The following is a 20,159-nucleotide window of genomic DNA, read 5'->3' as shown; positions in this document are numbered from 1 at the left end:
ATTCATCATCTCGGACCTCTGTTTGCTAGAGTCCAGCAGTACTCTTTAAAGAAGTAGCTTAGTTTTATATATGCATGTAGTGCCCACTGCATGCCCTAAATATACAATGAACTACAGATGGAAAACTTAATATGAAGACAACTGCAGCTTAACAAAAGCCACCCATTTCACAGATGATTTAACTTTGATTAACCTACTCTGCAGCAACAGATTACTCAGACAACTGGAACTTAACTCTATAGTGTTATTGCTAGGTGCAGACTAATTTACACCACTGCTTTTCTTTCCATCTTGCCAAAATACATCACAATTTTGATGTTAACTGAAAGTAAAAAGTCAGTGGTTCATTAAATCTGGTTTTAACATTCATCGACAAGAGATTTGTCACTTTAAAAGTAACTGCTACTTTTATGCACTCTTTACTGCTTTGTTTATAACCTTAGATCTCTTGTCAGCAAAAAACATGGACTTAACCACTTAGAATATTGTAATGAATATTCATTGATAAATTGATGTGACATACAGTCTCATTTCCACTCTTCATGTGCCTGTGCAGTTTTTATTAGCTGCTTTGTTTTATTGGGGGGAAAAAAGGGTTAACATTTAAAAAACAAAACAAAAAAAAAAAAAACAAATCTAGAAATATCATGTTTTGCCATCTTCAGTGGTATAACTACCCAGCAGATAAAGTAGTCAGTAATGAGCAGAGGGTAGATTGAATTAGAAAAGGTCATCTCAGCAAAAGTTCAGGCTATGATCGTCTTTGTTATGATCAAATTTGTGTTTATGGTGGTGTGATAAATTTAGATTTTAAATGGGCATTTAGAAATGTTTGTTTTTCAAAATTGAACTTTTACTACTTGTTTCTTGCAAATGAGCTTTCATTTTATTAACAAATTGATAAGGAATGGATTTATTTTTAATTAAGGATGCTTTACTAATCTGTGTGGGTATTATATATCGTAACCACAATAGAATTAAGGCTATAAAGCTTATGACTGAGGGGGGTGCTTGTATATACCTTTAACCTAAAAAGGGGATTGAGTCATCAACAGTCCTGCTACTTTAGATATGTATGGAAATAATTGCTGCTCTACTGTGCACTCAACTGCAGCAATAACTCATAAACTGATGGAACACTCAGAGTAATAGGAAGGAATCTGGATCTCTGTATAATATTCACCATGTATATTGAAACATTGCTCCTCCCTTGCAATTTGCGTACACGATCTTTTCTGTAAACTGTGTAGATCATGAGGTCACTTAGCACTAAACAGCTGACTATCTGCATGTGATAGGAATTTGACTCCTCTCATTGGAAATGGTACTAAAAATCAGTCTGATGCAACAAAGTTGGCTGCAATTTCTAATTCATGACATTTAAAGCTGGAGTAAACTATCCAAAGTGACAAGAATCCAGGTCTCTAAATTTAGGGCATTTTGTAACTACAGCAAGATTGCTTGGGGAAACAAAATATTTTTACATAGTTAAATTTTTGTTGTATATCAGTTGTCTTGCAACTTGCTATTCTCAGTCACATCTAATAAATATACCTTGATCAGTATTTACACCCAGTGTGACTGGATGTTAGAATTTCAGTTTGTTTGAACAGCACAGTTTAGAATTGCTACAAGTTACATGGTTTTCAGATGAATAGTTGTACATGCGAATCCATCTAAAAAGGAGCAGTGTCTTTCTGTTTCTCCATGTGATTATTTTGCCCAAAAAAGCTTTCATTTTTTTTAAGTAGCACAAAAGCTGTAATTGGCATGCTTTGTAAGGAAGTGTCAATGTGCAAGAGAGTGGAGATCACTAAGAATTCTTTTACGCGTTCTTTCCCCTTTGCACCACCGCCTCCTCAGCAGGGTCACTGAGATCACTAGCTTTTCTTGAAATGGCCATTTTCACTGGCAGGTGCATTATACCCTGTATTTTCAGATTGTTTTTCCATTCTGAATGTTTGGCAGGTTGATTGCTCTGGCTGCATTGACAGAGAAAGGGCTGACAAATGCGGTTGGGCTGGCTGAAAAGACAGTGATTACTGTTTTCCTTTGTGGCTGATTGAGGCCCTTGAAAGGAAAGATTTTAACCTTCACCATTTGGTTCAAAAGTATGAGCATATATTGAAATCATTCATGCCATTTATCCTAGTTCTGTAAACTTGTCAGAACATAAAAATCGCTCAATTTCAAGTAATGTACGATTGGCATACGTCATTATCATTTTGATTAAGTTGGCGTTTGTATTATCATGAGCATTATACAGTGTCACTTAAAGCTTTCTTTCCTGCAGGTACAGTTATATTTTTATTGCTGGTGCTATGGAGTTAGAGAGGACTGAAAATCTTTCTAAACCTATCACTATGTGTGTGGTTTGGCAGCTGGTATGGCCTACAAGCTGTATTTTGTTTAGAGGGTAAAGGCTTGTCTGTGGACCTCCTGGCGTGCTGGTAATTGCACAGGCTTGCCATTGGGGAAAAACATGATTGGAAGCAGTGAGGCAGAAAAATGTTGTGCCATCCCATTGCCACCTCATAGCAGAGAGACACAATCCCAGCAGTACCATCTGGTTGTTGCTATCTAGTCAGCTGGCCTGGCTGCTGGGACCGTGGCTTGGCAGCTGGTTCCCATCTCTTGACCACTCTTGGGTGTGTTTTGTTTGAGAGCTTTGAACGTGGGTCAGAGAAATGTCTGTGACAAACAAGTGAAGTCCCTGTTAAGTACTGTCTTGTTACTTGTGATGAAGCATGCCGTAGACTCCTGCTGCCATTCCCTTATAAACAGATGACATAGCTGTTTAACCAATAAAAATAGTCTTTTCAGAAATTTACCTTAGAAAGGAGAGGAAGAAAAGACAGGAAATGCATATTCCACAACACTAAGTAATTTAAAGTTATTTTCAGGTTTACAGTATTCAAAGAATAAAGTGTAGTAATGTAAAAAGTGCTGTAAATCTTGTCAGTATTCCAGAACATTAACATTTTATGTTATTCATTGCAATTAGGGAAAACACATTTTGGTTTAAAATTCTCACTGCCAAACATGATACAGATAATGAGACTTGCATTTAGAATGACAGAAAAGAAAATGTAATCTCTCAGCTATTATCTTTAGCAAAATTTGCCTCTCAGAATAGCAACCTGAAAGCTAATGTAAGTCATCTTTATGCCATATGAAGACCCATTAAGACACTGATGGTTTCAGATCACAAGTAAGCAGCAGCTCTGTAGGCTATTTTAGACATTTGATTTTCTTTATTCTGCAGCATTAATGTGTCAGCATGTTACATAAAACTATGCGGTACTTTCATATTCTGTCTGGAATGATAAATGCTTGCAAATTTAGAGATTTCCACTGTGAATTCTCTACAATTGCTTATGTAGTCTGTTTCAGTTTACACAGCTACGCAATTTGGTATGACTGTTGTATACTAAATAGTGGTGTAGATAATGTTCTGATTTAATATTCTTTCACTTTAACCAAATGTTGTCCTTTTTAAGGATAAATTTTAGAAATAGAACAATTTTATGTAAAATTATTCCATATGCACAAATGTACTTACTTTTGTATTTTTTGAAACTGGGTGGAATTTAACAAACCTAACAAAGCACAGTAATTAATAATGTTGCTGTATCATTTCTTTTCAGATGATGAAGATGATGATGATGTGATCATACCAAAGCCACCAGTTGAACCTGAAGAAGAGAAAACACTAAAAAATGATGAAGAGGAAGAAGGTACAACTTGCTTCAGGACATACTGTTTTGCATTGTAAATAAAAGGATGTTCAGTCACTTTTCAGACTGACATTTGGCTTCTTAGCATCTTTCTGTAAACAAATATATAAAACAATATTGTAAAAATGTATTAAATATGGATGTTTGGAAAACTTTCTAAAGTGTGGAAAAATTACTGTTTTTTTTTCTTTTTTCTTCATAGATGTTTTGAAAGGTAAGAGTGATGTTTAGGAGAACTTAACCCTTGTTTGTTTGAATTTTTTCCCAGCTGCTCCTCACGAACTTACTGAAGAGGAAAAACAGCAAATTTTGCACTCTGAAGAATTTATAAGTTTCTTTGATCATTCTGCACGGATTGTAGAAAGAGCTCTTTCTGAACAAATCAACATTTTCTTTGACTACAGTGGAAGAGACTTGGAAGACAAAGAAGGGTAATGTTGGAGTATTGAGCTATGTTAACTTTTTCAATTACAAATAACAATAATCTGAGATTAGTACCCTACATTTGTCTCCCTTTACAGCGAGATTCAAGCGGGCGCTAAACTGTCCTTAAACAGGCAGTTTTTTGATGAACGCTGGTCAAAACATCGTGTTGTTAGTTGTTTGGACTGGTCATCTCAGGTAAAAAAAACAAAAACAAAAACCACAAACGACCACTTACACCGAATCATCTTTGCAGATACTTTTAAAGTTTTTTGTGCACTCAACTTTAACCTGCACATGGCACAGTGCTTTAGGTATAGTCCTTAGAATAGCTCTAACACCTTCTGCTGTTTACATACTGTAACTGAATATGATTGTGCTTATACATTTTGAAAGAGGTAACAGAAGTAAATACAGTGTTCTTTCAAACAGAGCCTCTAAATAGCAAAATGCCCAAGTTATTTAAAGTTGTGGAATTAGCTCCAGAAACTAGCTGGATCTAAATGTTTTAATTGTAAGACTGATCCATTTACAATGTATAAATACCAAACAGAATATTATGTTTTATTTTAATGCTATTATGAGTAAACCTTGTAAACATAGTAAGGGTTAAACTTAGTTTTGCCACTGTAAATCAAGACTCTAGGACTGACTGTGAACCATAAGGCAGTTGTTTATTTTGAACATCATTTTCCATTAACTTCTCTGTAACTAGTATCCAGAATTGCTTGTAGCCTCGTATAACAACAATGAAGATGCCCCTCATGAGCCTGATGGTGTGGCTCTTGTGTGGAATATGAAATACAAGAAAACTACCCCGGAGTATGTCTTTCACTGCCAGGTATGATGTGAGTTTCTGTCTCAGGAGGCTAACGATTTTATGTTGATTAATTTGGACAAGTGCCTTCTTTATACTTGTCAACATAATGATTTCATGGGGTTGGCATGTACTTTAACTACATGTATTTGCAAACAGATGTTGATGGCTGAAGACTTCATCAGTTTGAAAAGATTCCTCTGTTGCAAAATTTCTGACGTTCAGACTGTTTAAACATGTCTGAAAATGTGTTTCTTAATCTCCTTTGTTAAAAAGAAAATCTGCTATTACGTTTTAAATATAAGTGTCTTTCTCAGGAACTGTGATGCAGAGTGTACAGCTAGTCCTTAGCCCACTGAATATAATGTGCCTGGCCCGAGGACTAGAAAAAATAGATAAGTAAAAACATGTGGTTCATGTAGAAAACAGATGCAGGTTTTAAAACTGAAAGGTAACAGTCTGCAACCTTTTCCTGTTTGATCAAACCTGCAATAACCATTTATTTTCAAAATGTCATAATTCTGAAAAATCGCTAAGGTGAATTAAAACAAGTTTATAATATGATGCTGTCCGATTACTGTCAAGGCATAAATTGCAAAAAGTAGTTAGATTATGATTTGATACTACAGTAATAAAAACAGTTTTCTGCTCTCCTTGAAAAATGACCACAGAATGTGTCATAGGAACAGAAATAGAATTCAGTAATACTAACTACTAGAGATGACACTAATCAAACAGATGCATATGGAGAGAGTGAGATTTCTACTTGCATTCAGTAAAGGTGAGACGAGAAGAATGTCTAGGTTTTTAAGTACCCGTTCAGTTCACATAGTTGTGGACCTCTATTTGAACAAAGGAGCAGAAGACAGTAAAAGCACTATCGAATGTAATTGGAGAAACAGCTCACATCCAGTAATAGTTGGTCAGATTGTTCTTAAATTCTTAATTTTAGTCTTAAACATAAATCTGTTTGTTTTCTCTGTGTGGTTTTTTATTTTGGTGTGTGTGCGTCCTTTGCAGTCAGCAGTGATGTCGGCTACATTTGCAAAATTTCATCCAAATCTGGTGGTTGGTGGCACATATTCAGGCCAAATTGTACTATGGGATAATCGTAGCAATAAAAGAACTCCAGTGCAAAGAACTCCACTTTCAGCTGCTGCTCACACGGTAGGGGTTGAAATGAGAACTACTCACTCTTGAGCCATTAACCCCTTGGGGTGGGAGAGGGTTTCCCCTGGATGAACAGTGATGTTAATATTAACGTATGGGTTTACCAATACCAGCACTAAAGAATTGTCTTCGTCATGAATACGTATGTTTTATAGGCACCCGTCTCAACACCATGTATTACTTAAATGCTAAAAGGCTAAATGAGTCTTCCTATCCTTCGAATAGTACTGTTGTTAAAATTAAAATATGTAAGTTCACTATTTCATAAAGCAATGTATTTAACATGTCTGTTAAGTGAATGTCTATTTATTATTATTATTATTATTATTATTATTATTGTGGAAACTGTTCCTAAAAACGGGATTTGTAATCTCTCTTCAGCATCCTGTGTACTGTGTAAATGTGGTTGGGACCCAGAATGCTCATAATTTGATTAGCATCTCAACTGATGGAAAGATATGCTCATGGAGTCTGGACATGCTTTCCCAGCCACAGGTAGGATAAACTTGGGGCAGTATGTCCTAGAGCAGGAGTTGGCATCCTGCAGGTCTGGAGCAGTGTGTGGCTCTTTAAGGAGTCTGTTGTGGCTCCGGGTGCTACTGCTGCTGACTCCTCCTGTGGCTCCCTCCACTGTTGCAGCTGAGATAATAGAGCTCAGTTTAATTGATTTAATGGCTGGCAGGGCAGCAGAGAGATCTGGCTGTTGGAACTCAATTATGAGTTCCATTATTTCAGCAGTGATGGGCAGGGAGCCGCCCATACTGCAGGTGGGGGAAGTGAGGAGCAGAGCTGGGGGGAGAGGCAGCTGAGTCTGCCCATTGGAGCCGTGCAGCGCCACTGAGGAGGAGGAGGATGGGGGGAGGAGCAGCAGTGGGGAGGTGGCTACTGTGGAGGAGCAGTGGCACAGCATGTAGCTGGAGGAGCTTGTTGGCTGAGGTAGGCTAATCCTGGGAATGGTGGGGGCAGATTGGACGACTGAGATGGGTAAAGCATAGAGGTGTGGGGTGGGTTTGGGGCTGAGAGGGGTTAAGCCTAGGAATGGGGGGGAGATTTGGGGGCTGAAGTGGGTAAAGCCTGGAGATGGGGGTAACTTAATCTTCTAACTGGTACACGTGTGTGCACTGGTCTTAAAATAGGGGTGACAAAGTACAGTTTGTCATTTATTAAGTACTGTCTTGAATTCACATGGACTGCAGCTCTTGAAGTACTGATTTTGTAACTGAATTTGAAAAAAATGGCTCTTCTCATTGGTAGCAGGACCCCTAAAATAGAGATAAAGATGAGATTGTTTACTTACCACAGACACTCTAGCTCAGATAGTCTATATCTGAATAAATACTTAGCACTCACTTAATATTAATTTGACCTGTTAGCTTTAGGTATTTCATAAGACTGTGAAGTGTGGTGGTAAGCATTTTGACAGTGTGTCAACTTCCTACCTTGAGTGGTTGTATAATATTTCTGTAAGATAAATTCCTTTCTTTACTTTAGTAAAATCAAAAGACTGATTCTTCAACACTGATCCTAAAGCTTGGATTCATGAGTAAGAGACAGGTTTTCCAACTGTAGAAATGGATTTGAGTCAGAATGACTTGTGAATTAACAAGTACAGTAGAGTCTCAACGTTTGTGAGGGTTCTGTATTCAGAACCATCGCAAATATTGATTTTTCGCAATGTGGTGGGGGATAATTGAATTCACAAATGTGACACTCGCAAATATGGAGACCCTACTGTACTAGACAATGTATTAATTTCTAGTAAAGCATTAAGATAGCAAGTTTTTGAAAGAAAAGTTTTTTACTTTTCTCTACAGGATAGCATGGAGCTGGTTCATAAGCAGTCCAAGGCTGTAGCTGTCACATGCATGTCTTTTCCTGTTGGAGATGTGAACAACTTTGTTGTTGGAAGTGAGGAGGGCTCTGTGTACACAGCATGCCGCCATGGCAGGTAAACAGACACTCCAGATTATATTTTGTTTTAAAATAATAAATGTTTATTGAGATTTTTCCCTTACTATGGAAACATTTTGTTGAGGAAACTTAATTCGTGGCAGAACTTCAATCTTATATAAAAAAGTATATGTTTTGTCCTATTAAATCAAACTTTTAAAGTTCAGGATAAGGATCCGTTATTGTTATTGATATCAGTATTTCTTTACTTTTAGCTCAGAATGCTTTTAATTATTAAAAGGAGATGAGCTAGTAGACTTCAGTTCTGTTAATTTGGATTGTAGTAGAACAACCCTTTGTATCAGTTTTATGCATAATTGTACAGTGAAACCACGCACAGATCTCAAATTGTCTAGCATTTCTCCTGCTATTCAATCTGTTTTGAAATTGGCTGTATATCGATTGCTTTCTTAAATTGAGTGCCCAGTTTCCATCTCAAGTACACCGTTGTCCTCATTGCTTTGTAGTTCAAAACTAGACAAACTTATATTCCTTCTTTGTAACTTTTTTCCCCTTCCCCTCTACTCTATCAATTCTGACATGACATTATTGGAGATGTTTTGTTATGAGGACTAAACTCTGCCTCCACTACCTAGGTGTAACTTCTGTTTTAGGTAATAGGAATTTCGGATCCCTATATGAGGACTGAATTTTGTTCTTTATCTGATCCAAATATTTAGCTATTCCTTGAAGAGGAACCTAATTGGATCTGGATGGGACAGCCTTGCCAAATGTTAGTGTTTTCTGTGGTGTCATGTCTGCGCTTAAATACAACAGAATAGAATCATGATCAAACCCACATTTCACTTCCCTTCTGCAGGCCAAGTCCATTTATTTAAAATACGTACTCATTATTGCCTTTGTGTGAAATGTAGTTTCTAAGGAATATAATCTAATTTAATATATTTTAAAACAGCAAAGCGGGAATCAGTGAGATGTTTGAAGGACACCAAGGACCAATCACAGGTATCCATTGCCATGCAGCAGTTGGACCTGTAGACTTCTCTCATCTTTTTGTCACCTCGTCATTTGACTGGACAGTAAAGCTGTGGACAACTAAGGTATCTAAAACCGAGGTGTCTAACAGCTTTGACACAAGGTGGTGCTATAATGTAAGCTTTAGTTAAACAAAGGGGTGTCAGGTACGAATGTTTAGGAATGTTTGTTAAATTGACTGACTGACTGATAACATCGAATGAGTTAAGCTATGCATCTTAGTTCTCTTTTAATAACATGAGTCATACCACCAAGGGTCTATCTACATTACAAGATAAATTCAAATTTAAGGCAGTTAGCTCGATTTTTACCATGTTAGTGTCTTCACTGTAAATATCATTAGCACATTTTTTTTTTTTTGGGTGCACTAATCTCGAGATTCCAAAATCGCAGTTACCGACTGGTATAGCGTCAAGCTCAAATTTAGAAGTTCAATTAAAGGCCAGTGTGGAAGCGCCACAACTTAAAATAGAATTTATTAGCCTTCAGATGTGTCTTGTATGTAACCCACAATGCCCCTCTCACTGCTCTGCTCTGGCTGCTGCTCCCCAGTAACAGGAAGAGCCTGATTTTCCAGGCGGGAGCAATGAGCCTTTAGCCGCGAGCTCATGTTAGTTTGACAGCCTGAGAAATGATTTCTTTCTTTCTACGCTGTTAGCAGGGTGCTTGCATCTACCTGTTCAAATAACCCCTGCAGGGAGTTCACGGCTCTGTCTGTACACTTGGTATTTTTTTCTGCACTGCCTCACGCCAGCCCCTGCCCTGCCGTACCATGTGTCAACAAGGCTGTGCTGGGGATCGTGCTTTCATAACACGCTGAGAAACAACTTCTCAGCACTTCAAACTTGTGTGTGAACCCCCCTTCCCTTGCCCCACAGGTGCCACAGTGGGGTCTTTCCTGCACTCAGCCACATCGTGTGGGTAGCCCCCAACCCAACCCAGTAAAAGGATGTGCCTGATGTTCAGTGCTGGTAAAGCTGTCAGTCGTGCAGGAAAGAGAGGGCTTTGCTGCTGCCATGGAGAAGTCTCTCCCGGTGCTTAAGCTTTGCTGCTGCCGGTGGGAAGGAACAGCTCAAATGGTCATCCAGCAACATGCCCGCCCCCCCAGCCCATAGCCGGGGGTTGCTGGTGCCGCTGGGGAAGAGTCTACCCCAGTGGCTAAGGGGCTCCCTGCTGCCCCTGTGGGAGAATACTTCAACTAGTCATCCAGCGACACCCCTTTCTTGGCCTATACCTGGGCTTGCTGCCACTGGGAGGAAACCAACAATTCTTTATTCTGCGATGTTGGAAGGCAGGATAGATGGCCAGTTAGAGAATACAGTCACTGAACCCATGTTGTCAATATAGTGTAAGGGGAAACCAAAAATTCTTTATTCATACATTCTTCTGAATCTAACATTCCGGGCCCCCACATGATTTTCAGAGATCACATTTTGGAAATGATGGCAGGTGGGATGGATGGCCAGTTAAGAATACAGTGGCTGCACCCTGGTTGGCAGTGTAATGTCTGGTGAAACCAAAAATTCCTCCTTGTAATTTTGAGTGTCTTCTGCATTATTTCCAATGGATTGACACATTTTCAAGGATCGAGAGGGGGATGATGAAAATGCAGTGGAGGAAGATGACAAGACCAGCGAGCATACCCAGAATGCTATGGGGATGAGGGAATTGTGGGGTAGCTTCCCACAATGCACAACTGCAACAGTCGATGTTACCCAATGTGTGTGTGTGACAGCAAAGACTAGACTTTGTGGGGAGCAAGGTGTGAAGTGAGGATGGTCAAAATCAAACTTATAAATTCCAGTATTAGAAAATCGATTATACATAAATTCAAATTTCTCATAGTGTAGATGCAGCCCAAGATTACTTTTTTCAGAGGGATGGTGGACTGCCTGTTTCAGCAAAAAAAAAAAAAAAAAAAAAAAGTCTTTAGGTGTCACTAGACTAACACATTTATTAGGGCATAAGCTTTTTTGTGGGCTGGAACCCTTCTTATGACCAAATAAAAATGGTAGTCTTTAAGGGCTTGTCTGTATTAAGTGGTAGATTGACTCAGTGAGGTTTGATCTTCCTCTGGGATTCACTGAGTCTTTCCTTCTCTTCTATTTAGTTTTGAATTTTTATAATGAGTCTTGGCGCTATTGCTTCTAATGGTCTCTTCGCTTCTTCATGTTGGAGATGTCAGTGTAATGGCTCTTTCCAGTATGCTTACCACCAGCCACCAACACTCTGGGATTCCATACTGAGTTTTTCCTGCTCATGTCGTATCTTCTTTCTTTGTGAATAATATAAAGTCTCCCTAGTTGCATGGACCCACTTCCAAAGGGTGTTCTTCATTTCTCTGTGGTGAAGTCTGCGGAGACAACCCAGATTTCTCTCTTTCTCTCACCTTCAAATCTGGGTCCTTCAGCCCAAATTAAAATCCCAGCCCCCTCCCCCTCTCCACTTGTATTTATTGTCAATTTAAGGTCTTTTGTAAAAAAAAAAAAAAAAAAACTTTTGTAAAAGCTCCCTCTTTCCATAAGGCAGATGACTCAAAAAAGTCTGTCTCTCTCTACTTCATACCTATTATCTACACCAGCTGCAAGTGGCAGACTCGACTCATTTTCTTGCACATGTGGTGCATCTCAGCTTCGATACACTATATTCCACTTGCATATTGTGGGCTTCAGCTACTGAACCATTCCTGTTTGGTGTATTTTCACCAGGGGAAGGGACATCTGAAAAGTGGCTGTTTACCCTCATTCTCCCCTGCTATTGAAAACAGTGCACTCTGGGAAGACCAGATCACACACCCATAACCACTTGCGGAGCATTTTTTTGCCCATAATGCATTGGCAAAAAAGGCCCAAAATGCAATGGAGATGCAGGCCTACAATGCATTGCTGCAACAGTCAACTTTAGGCTGCTTAGTGAGGACACACTAACCCAACTTTGAGCAGGTGTGGACAATCAACTTTGACTTTATAAAATCTAGTAAAAAAAAATAGACTTCAATGATCGTAGATTTCATGATCCAGACAAAAGTAAGAAAGGTGAGTCGTAACATACAGACCCTTGATTTCAGAAGAGCAGACTTTGACTCCCTGAGAGAATGGATGAGCAGGATCCCTTGGGAAACGAAGATGAAGGGGAAAAGAGTTGAAGAGAACTGGCAGTATTTTAAAGAAGTCTTACTGAAGGCACAGGAACAAACAATCCTGCTGCATAGTAAGAAATGCAAACATGGTAGGCAACCAGCTCGGCTTAACAGGGAAATTTAGTCAGCTTAAATTCAAAAAGGATGCATACAAGAAATGGAAACATGGACAGTTGACTAAGGAGGAGTATAAACATATGGCTGGAGAATGCTGGGCAGTAATCAGGAAAGCGAAAGCACAATTGGAACTGCTGCTGGCAAGGGATGTGAAGAGTAACAAGAAGGGTTTCTACAGGCATGTGAACAATAAACAGGTTATTGAAGAAGGCGTGGTGCCATTAGTGGATGAGGGAGGTAACCTAGTGACAGATGATGCAGGAAAAGCTGAAGTACTCAATGTTGTTTTGTTTTTTCCCTCAGTCTTAACGGACAAAGTCAACTTCCACGTGATGGTCCTAGATGATGCAGTATGGGAAGGTAGAGGGCAGCCGTCTGTGGGGAAGGAACAAGTTCTGAGCTATCTAGAAAAACTAGATGTGCACAAGTCTATGGGTCTGGATTTAATGTACCTGAGGGTAATGAGGGAACTGGCAGAGGTCATTGCTGAACCTTAGGCCATTATCCTTGAAGACTCTTGGAGATCAGGGGAGATACCGGATGACTGGAAGAAGGCAAACGTAGTGCCCATCTTTAAAAAAGGAAAGAAGAACAATCCAGGGAACTATAGACCTGTCAGCCTTACCTCAATCCCTGGGAAAATAATGGAGGGAATCCTCAAGGAATCCATTTTGGAGCACTTGAAAGAGGGCAAAGTGATCAAAAGTAGCCAACATGGATTCACCAGGGGCAAGTCCTGCCTGACCAATCTGATTAGCTTCTATGATGAGGTAACAAGCTCTGGACATGGGGAAGTCAGTGGATGTGATATACCTTGACTTCAGCAAGGCTTTTGATACGGTCTCCCACAACATTCTTGTCCATAAGTTAAGGAAATATGGATTGGATTCTTGGGCTATAAGATGGATAGAAAGCTGGCTTGATGGTCGGGCCCAACGGGTAGTGGTCAGTGGCTCATTATCTGGATGGCGGTCTGTTTCAAGCGGAGTGCCGCAAGGCTTGGTTCTGGGACCAGTGTTGTTCAACATCTTTATTAATGACCTGGATGAGGTACTGGATTGCACCCTCAGCAAGTCTGCGGATGACACCAAAACTAGGGGGAGAGGTAGATTCCTTGGAGGGTAGAGAGAGAATCCAGAGGGACCTGGATAAATTGGAGGACTGGGCCAAAAGAAATCTGATGTGGCTCAATAAGGAGAAGTGTAGAGTCCTGCACCTGGCATGGAAGAATCCCAAGCACTGTTACAGGCTGGGGACTGACTGGCTCAGCAGCAGTACGATGGAAAGGGATGTAGGGGTTATGGTGAATGAAAGGCTGGATTTGAGTAACCAGTGTGCCCATGTAGCCAAGAAGGCTAACGGCATAGTAGGGTGCATTAGGAGGAGGATTTCGAGCAGATCTAGAGAAGTAGTTATTCCTCTTTATTCAGCACGGGTGAGGCCACATCTGGAATATTGTGTCCAGTTTTGGGCGCCCCCAGTATAAAAAGGATGTGGATTTGCTGGAGGAGGTTCAGCAAAGGGCAACAAAAACGATTTGTTGGAGCACAAGACCTATGAGGATGGGCTGAGGGAGTTGGGCTTGTTTAGTTTAAAGCAGAGAAGATTTAGAGGTGATTTTAATAGCAGCCTTCAACTTCCTGAAGGGGAGCTCTAAAAAGGAGGGTGAGAAACTGTTCTCAGTGGTGTCAGATGGCAGAACAAGGAGTAATGGTCTGAAGTTGAAGAGGGAGAGATGTAGGTTAGATATTAGGAAAAACTGCTTCACCAGGAGGGTGGTGAAGCATAGGAATGCGTTGCGTAGAGAGGTGGTGGTTTCTCCATCCCTAGAGGTTTTTAAGTCCCAGCTGGACAAGGTCCTGGCTGGGATGACTTAGTGGGGGTTGATCCTGCTTGAAGCAGGGGGCTGGACTAGATGACCTCCTGAGGTCCCTTCCAGTCCTGTGATTCAGTGAATTCAACTTTATTTTGTAGCCTCAGAAGACTTCCAGCCACCCACTGATGTTATGTTTTAATAGCAGGCAGTAAACTTTGTGTAATCCATCTAAAGAGGATTGTGTCCTTCCTGCAGTTATTTCTTAGACTCTGTGTGAAGCATTTTAAGGAATTCTTTAATACAGATTTACTTTGTTTGTGAACTAGGAATATACAAAAATCTCAGTATTACACATTCATTGTGAAAAGATTTTGCTTTCAGAATCCCAAATGTTAACAAATGTAATGTAAAATATTCTATACCACTTTGTTTCAGAATAATAAGCCTCTGTATTCATTTGAAGACAACTCAGACTATGTTTATGATGTGATGTGGTCTCCCACTCACCCTGCCCTGTTTGCTTGCGTAGATGGAATGGGTAGACTTGATCTGTGGAATCTCAACAATGATACTGAGGTGAGGCACAATAAAATAAGTATTTCAAATCTGATGAGAACTAACATCTTAGGCTTTTTCAGAAATGTGTGTGTTCAGAAGTCCTTTATCCTAGTTGTGCTATGTATTTCTGTCAAGATAATGGCATTACGCATTAGGTGTGTGATTAGAGGGGAATAATTGAAATCACTTCCTTTTTAGTGTCTCATGGTGGTAACGAAAATGTTGTCTTGCCAGTATTAAAGGAATACAAAGTTCTTATCTATAGAACATGCTATATCTGTGCAGTTTTTCCCTTTGGAGTTGCCCAAGGCACCACTATGTGTCTTCAGCATGCAAGGTCTAAACATCCTAATACTAAGTATGTCATATAGCTCTTAGTTGCCATAGTAGATTCATTAGCTTTCTTTCAAAGTTTTTGTTTTTTCATACTTCATGCTAGAAATATTATACCACAGACATAAGAATTTAAGAATGGCCACATTGGGTTAAACAAATGGTTCACCTAGCCTAGAATCTGTCTTCTGATAGTGGCCAATACCAGGTGCTTCACAGGCGATGAACAGAACAGGTAATCATCAAGTGACCATCCCATGTTGCCCACTCCCAGCCTCTGGCAAACCAGAATCTAGAGATACCATCCCTGCCCAGATTCGGTAATAGCCATTCATATACCTATGCTCCATGAATGTGTCTTTTTTTTTTTTTTTTAAATCCTATTAGTCTTGGCCTTGACAGCATCCTGTGGCAAGGAGTTCCAGAGGTTGACTGGGTGCTGTGTGAGGAAATATTTCCTTTTGTTTGTTTTAAACATGCTGCCTATTAATTTCAGTTGTTGACCCATGGTTTCGTGATGTTGGGAGTAAATAACACTTCCTTATTTACAGCGTAGCTTTGCAGATAAGGAGGTTACGTAAAGGACTGTAGTCAGTACCTATCCCAAAGCCAATGTATACTTGCCTGTATTACATTTACATAGTGTCTTTAATAGCAAAGGGCTTTGTACCTCAAAATACACCTGGTCCTCGCTGTCCTACCAGAGGCTATTGAGATCTCTCCTAAATACAGGTCTAAGTAGCAACGAAATTGCCACTAAACAAATGTGTCATCTGTTATGCTTTGAGGGGAAAAACTTTGTCCAATGTTTATTTTTGGCTGATCTTTAGTACATACCTATTCTTAGCCTGTACTATATTTCACTCAGGTGGTCCTAGTGACTTAAGGAGTGTTTTTATTAATTATATAAAGCATTTTTTCCTCTAAATGAGGATTGCTTAAGCTAGGATGGCTCCTGGCAGTTTCTGTGTATATTTCTTGTGAATGCTACAAACTCAGCATTTATTTTAACAGAGGTAGTTTTTTGGGAGGAAAGAGGAGCAGGGTAAGACTTGCAAGCTCTCATTTCTCCCAGTTCTGCTCCCCATGTTTTGGGCCGTTGGGAAAAACACAAGTCAAATCTTCAACATTCCAGTTGGCCAGAATAAACTTCCTTATTTTTTTAAATAACTGAGGGGTATGGGCAGAGATAATTACAGGTATAGAAATGATGATAGTTGATAACTCTGTTTTTAAATGGATACAGGTACCAACAGCAAGCATTACTGTGGAAGGTAATCCTGCTCTTAATCGTGTGAGATGGACACATTCGGGGCGAGAGATTGCTGTAGGTGATTCAGAAGGTCAAATAGTTATATATGATGTGGGAGAGGTAAGTAACTACTGTTTGCTGCGTTGTGTTCCAAGGATTTAAAGCACCTGTCACCTACCTTTTTGACTTTCCTTTAAAGTATTTTTCCCAGAAATACAGGATAATTCAAGATTGTTTCTAGTCCTCTGGCTTTCAGGAGTGTGGGTTTTTTTAAATGAATGTCTGCGTCAGTTCAACTTCATGCAATATTTTAGAATTTAGAAAAAAACTTTGACATGTCATAATTTTGTGCAGCTATTATGTAAAATTATCAGTATTAAGCTGCTGAAATGAGAGCTATTTACAAGTTCTGTGTAACTTATACTGCAGTGGAAATGGTGTTTTGGAAGAAATCAGTAGTGGGTGTGAAGATTTCATTTCTTCATCACTTCTCTGAATGTGTGCCAAGTTGGTTTTGAACAAAACCCTAGGGTGGCAGGGACCATCCTGCCCAGCTGCCATATCCCCCAGGCTGAAGGGGGCAGCAGCTGCACTGCCTGATTGCCCAGGTCCAGGGCTGGAACCTGCATGTGCTGTGGATGCTGGTTCAGGCCTACCAGGGCTTGGGTTCACCTCATCCCCAGCTGTCCAGTGCAGTGGCTGGGGTAAAGAGGTTTGTGCTGTGGTAGAGCAAGAGAGCTAGGAAGGGAGAAATGGACTGCTGTTGTCCAGCCCTGCCAAGGCAATCTTTCCAGTGTATGGTGGCTGAAAACATCCAGAGCCCTGGCCCCAGCCAGCCCGTTACCCACTGCACTGGCTTACGTTTACCTTTTGGTTACCACCCTATTGGCCAGTAAGATTATTAGAACAGCTGAAGTTAAATTTTCAATCAGTCACAATTCATTAATGGGGTATTTAGACAAAGTGTTAAGTACACAGGGCATGTAATTTAGCTCATTATCAATGGGTGCAAATAATGTTTTTTTTCTCTATAGCAAATTGCTGTTCCCAAAAATGATGAATGGACACGTTTTGGTCGAACACTAGCAGAAATCAATGCAAACAGAGCTGATGCTGAGGAGGAAGCTGCAACACGCATTCCTGCATAAATCTTTCAGAACAGGTTATAGTAGCAGATTTGGGAATGACTTATGTAAGTTTTTGGAGTAGTAGCATGCTTCAGTCTGAAAACCTAAGGAGAAATACGTGGAATAAACTGGGTTTTGAAAATTGTATAAAGTTTGCTGAAAACTGAAGTCTTTCACTGTCAGTTTTCATATATAATTACAAGCACACTCTGGGATTTATTTAACTTTTAATACAGCTGCCCTGACTTTTCAAGATGTGTTTTACACTAACAGATGTATATTAGTTGTAAGGCTACTGAATTTTTTCAAATAACTGTTTCTGAAAAGTTGTGTTTTTCTCACTCAGAGCTTCCTATATTACACTGGCTAACTTTAATTAGGTAGGATTGTTAATATTAGGATACTGGGTCTGTCCACAGAAGTGCATGCATTTGTTAAAACCAAACTTTCATCCTTTTTCTTTCATCATTTTTAATAAACAAGGTTAGCTTACTAGCTTATGTATATGATTAAAAGAATTAGTCTAATAAAGCTTTATTTGGTCACTGAACCTGACTTTGCATAACACTTATTTAGTAGCAGTTGTTAAATTCAAGTAAAGGAGAGCTTTTATCAACAGTCCACCCTCATCCTCCTTCATAGTCAAATCATAGAGGAAGATTCATTCCTGGTCCTCCCAGGACAATCCAAAGAATGAGGAGGTAACCAATTTGTTACAAATAGATGGGATTAGTATATTGTAAGATCCAGGTACTGACAGCCTTGTTGCTGCAGCCTCTGTGTAGAGGTATATGGTATTAAAACACGACTAACTCTTAACAGGGGGTGAAGAATGTAGAAATGAGTCCTTATTTACTGTTAAGTGGGCTTGAGATTTCCAGGCTTCATAGCAGGACTTTGAGGATGTTGAAAAACCTACATAATTTACAAGGTGAAAAAATGATAAATTGAGTGGATGAAAAATTTCATCTCAGCACCTAGGTGATACAAGTGCCAAGCAACTAGAAAAAAAAGCAAAGAGAAACCAGCTCTCTCACCTACCACGTGAGGCAGTAAATGGCCTTTTGCAGAGAGATGAACCGAGTTTGGCCCATTCCCTATCCTTTCCCTTACAAAAAAGTTAGCCTGTTTTTGTCCTAAGAGAGCATCTGACAGTCTGTTTTCCCACAAATGTCACCTTAAACTATGCTAACTAATCCCAGGAGGAATTTAAGGTAGCCCAGAAAATTCTGGATCCCTTTCTTCAGACACAACTGACCCAAACTTCTCAGACCACAACTGTCTGCAAAGGCTCTTCATATCACCATAAGTGTTTCTCTCTCAAGGAATTACCAGTCTCAGGCAGCAGCATAACCCCGTCTGCTTTTTAAATTTTTACTTGTCAGTGACTTTGATCTGTCCCTTCCATTGCTTTGGCAGCAAGAAAGGCTCTGATCAATGTCTACTACAGTAAAATCTTATTGCTGCCAAGACCCGTCATTCCTTCATGCCTCTGAGTTGGGACAGTGCTGTTAAACATTCGTCAGTTCTCTGCCCTTGGTACAGAACAGGCCCTAACTGTAGTGAGAGCAAACATACATTTTTCCTCACGCCACCTGTAGAGTGGAAAGCCCCTGTGTAGCTGAATGAGGCCTCAAGACTATCTGTTCAGTCCAGTGCTCCCCTAATTCCAGGCCAGACAGCATGGAGGGGAAGAGAACTCAGCTGTCTCAAGCTTAACCCCCTGCCCCTGACACCCCACTCAGGCCATTTATTTGGTGAGTGACAGAACTAGACTCTAATGTCCAGCTCCACTTGGAAACTGTCAGTGCTTCCAGAAGAAAGAAGTCTCAGTCTTCTACTGCTATAAGCCCAGGTCCTATGTATGTTGTTCCCCCCTCCTCTTTTTACAACCAAGACACCAGCAGTACATTTCTGTAGGCCTCAGAGCAACAGGCTGGCCTGAGACCAGTCCCACTCAGGAAGGATTTCTCCCAGCACATCCACCATGAAGAGTTAACGTACAGTTTGCATACATGTCAGAGAAATGGAGACTTACTCCCAGCTAAATGTAGTAGCCTAGAGCTCTTGGGTATAGTCTCTGCACCTAATATTCTGTGAATGTAGCCTTGTCACATCCCCTCCCCCACCAAAAAATCTTCAGGAGGAAACAATGCAGGCAAAAGTCCAGCAGCAGAGTGAGGACTTCTCCTTTATTGCACTGAATGAAGTATGTATGATAACTGCCTTGGAGGGAGGTAGTGTGGCAGGAGGTCAGAGCCCTCAGACTGGAGTATAAGCCCTTCCAAGATACCCACCATAATACACAACCCTCTGCATGGTCAAAGCTCTGCACTAAACAGTTATCACTCCAGGGCACAAGAGGGTGTGGAACACAAGCATGGTCCTGAACTACAATCATCTGAGAGTGCAAGGGAGACAATGGAGAGAACTAATAAAGCCCTCCCAGCTCTGATAACTTGAATGGTCTTAGAGGCGTTACCATGTCTTGTTAGCCTCCACCTCAGAGAGCTTAGCATAACTACTTTCTAAAAGATGGCCCTGTGGCCAATTTTTTTGCCATTTCAGACAATGTAAATAAACAAAGTAGGAGTGGCTTGTTAAGTTCTTTGGAAAGAATCATCTGAGCCCAAAATTGAAACCTCAGCAAGCAACCTGCTCATAACCCATAATTATACTTGCTGCTGAGGAGAGTCTGCTAAACTCTGAAAGGATAATGCCTTT

The 20,159-nt window shown here is 40.1% G+C and overlaps 1 protein-coding gene across 1 annotated transcript in view; it reads left to right on the top strand.

Moving 5' to 3' along the window:
* The window catches only part of DYNC1I2 (dynein cytoplasmic 1 intermediate chain 2), a 47,293-nt gene extending 29,314 nt beyond the window's left edge, over positions 1 to 17,979 (top strand). Inside the window, exons 6-16 of the mRNA XM_075001078.1 lie at positions 3,648 to 3,737; positions 4,006 to 4,168; positions 4,259 to 4,358; positions 4,876 to 5,001; positions 5,998 to 6,144; positions 6,529 to 6,642; positions 7,962 to 8,095; positions 9,014 to 9,158; positions 14,601 to 14,741; positions 16,303 to 16,428; positions 17,343 to 17,979. Of these exons, the coding sequence (XP_074857179.1) occupies positions 3,648 to 3,737; positions 4,006 to 4,168; positions 4,259 to 4,358; positions 4,876 to 5,001; positions 5,998 to 6,144; positions 6,529 to 6,642; positions 7,962 to 8,095; positions 9,014 to 9,158; positions 14,601 to 14,741; positions 16,303 to 16,428; positions 17,343 to 17,456 (1,400 nt within the window). The 3' untranslated portion in view covers positions 17,457 to 17,979. The remainder of the gene's footprint in view (positions 1 to 3,647; positions 3,738 to 4,005; positions 4,169 to 4,258; positions 4,359 to 4,875; positions 5,002 to 5,997; positions 6,145 to 6,528; positions 6,643 to 7,961; positions 8,096 to 9,013; positions 9,159 to 14,600; positions 14,742 to 16,302; positions 16,429 to 17,342) is intronic.
* The last annotated feature ends 2,180 nt before the right edge of the window (positions 17,980 to 20,159 follow it).

The sequence above is a fragment of the Carettochelys insculpta genome, chromosome 8 (genome assembly GCF_033958435.1).
Source record: "Carettochelys insculpta isolate YL-2023 chromosome 8, ASM3395843v1, whole genome shotgun sequence".
NCBI classification, from domain to species: domain Eukaryota; kingdom Metazoa; phylum Chordata; order Testudines; family Carettochelyidae; genus Carettochelys; species Carettochelys insculpta.
Note: the sequence above shows the minus strand (reverse complement) of the source record. Positions and strands in the feature narration are given on the sequence as shown.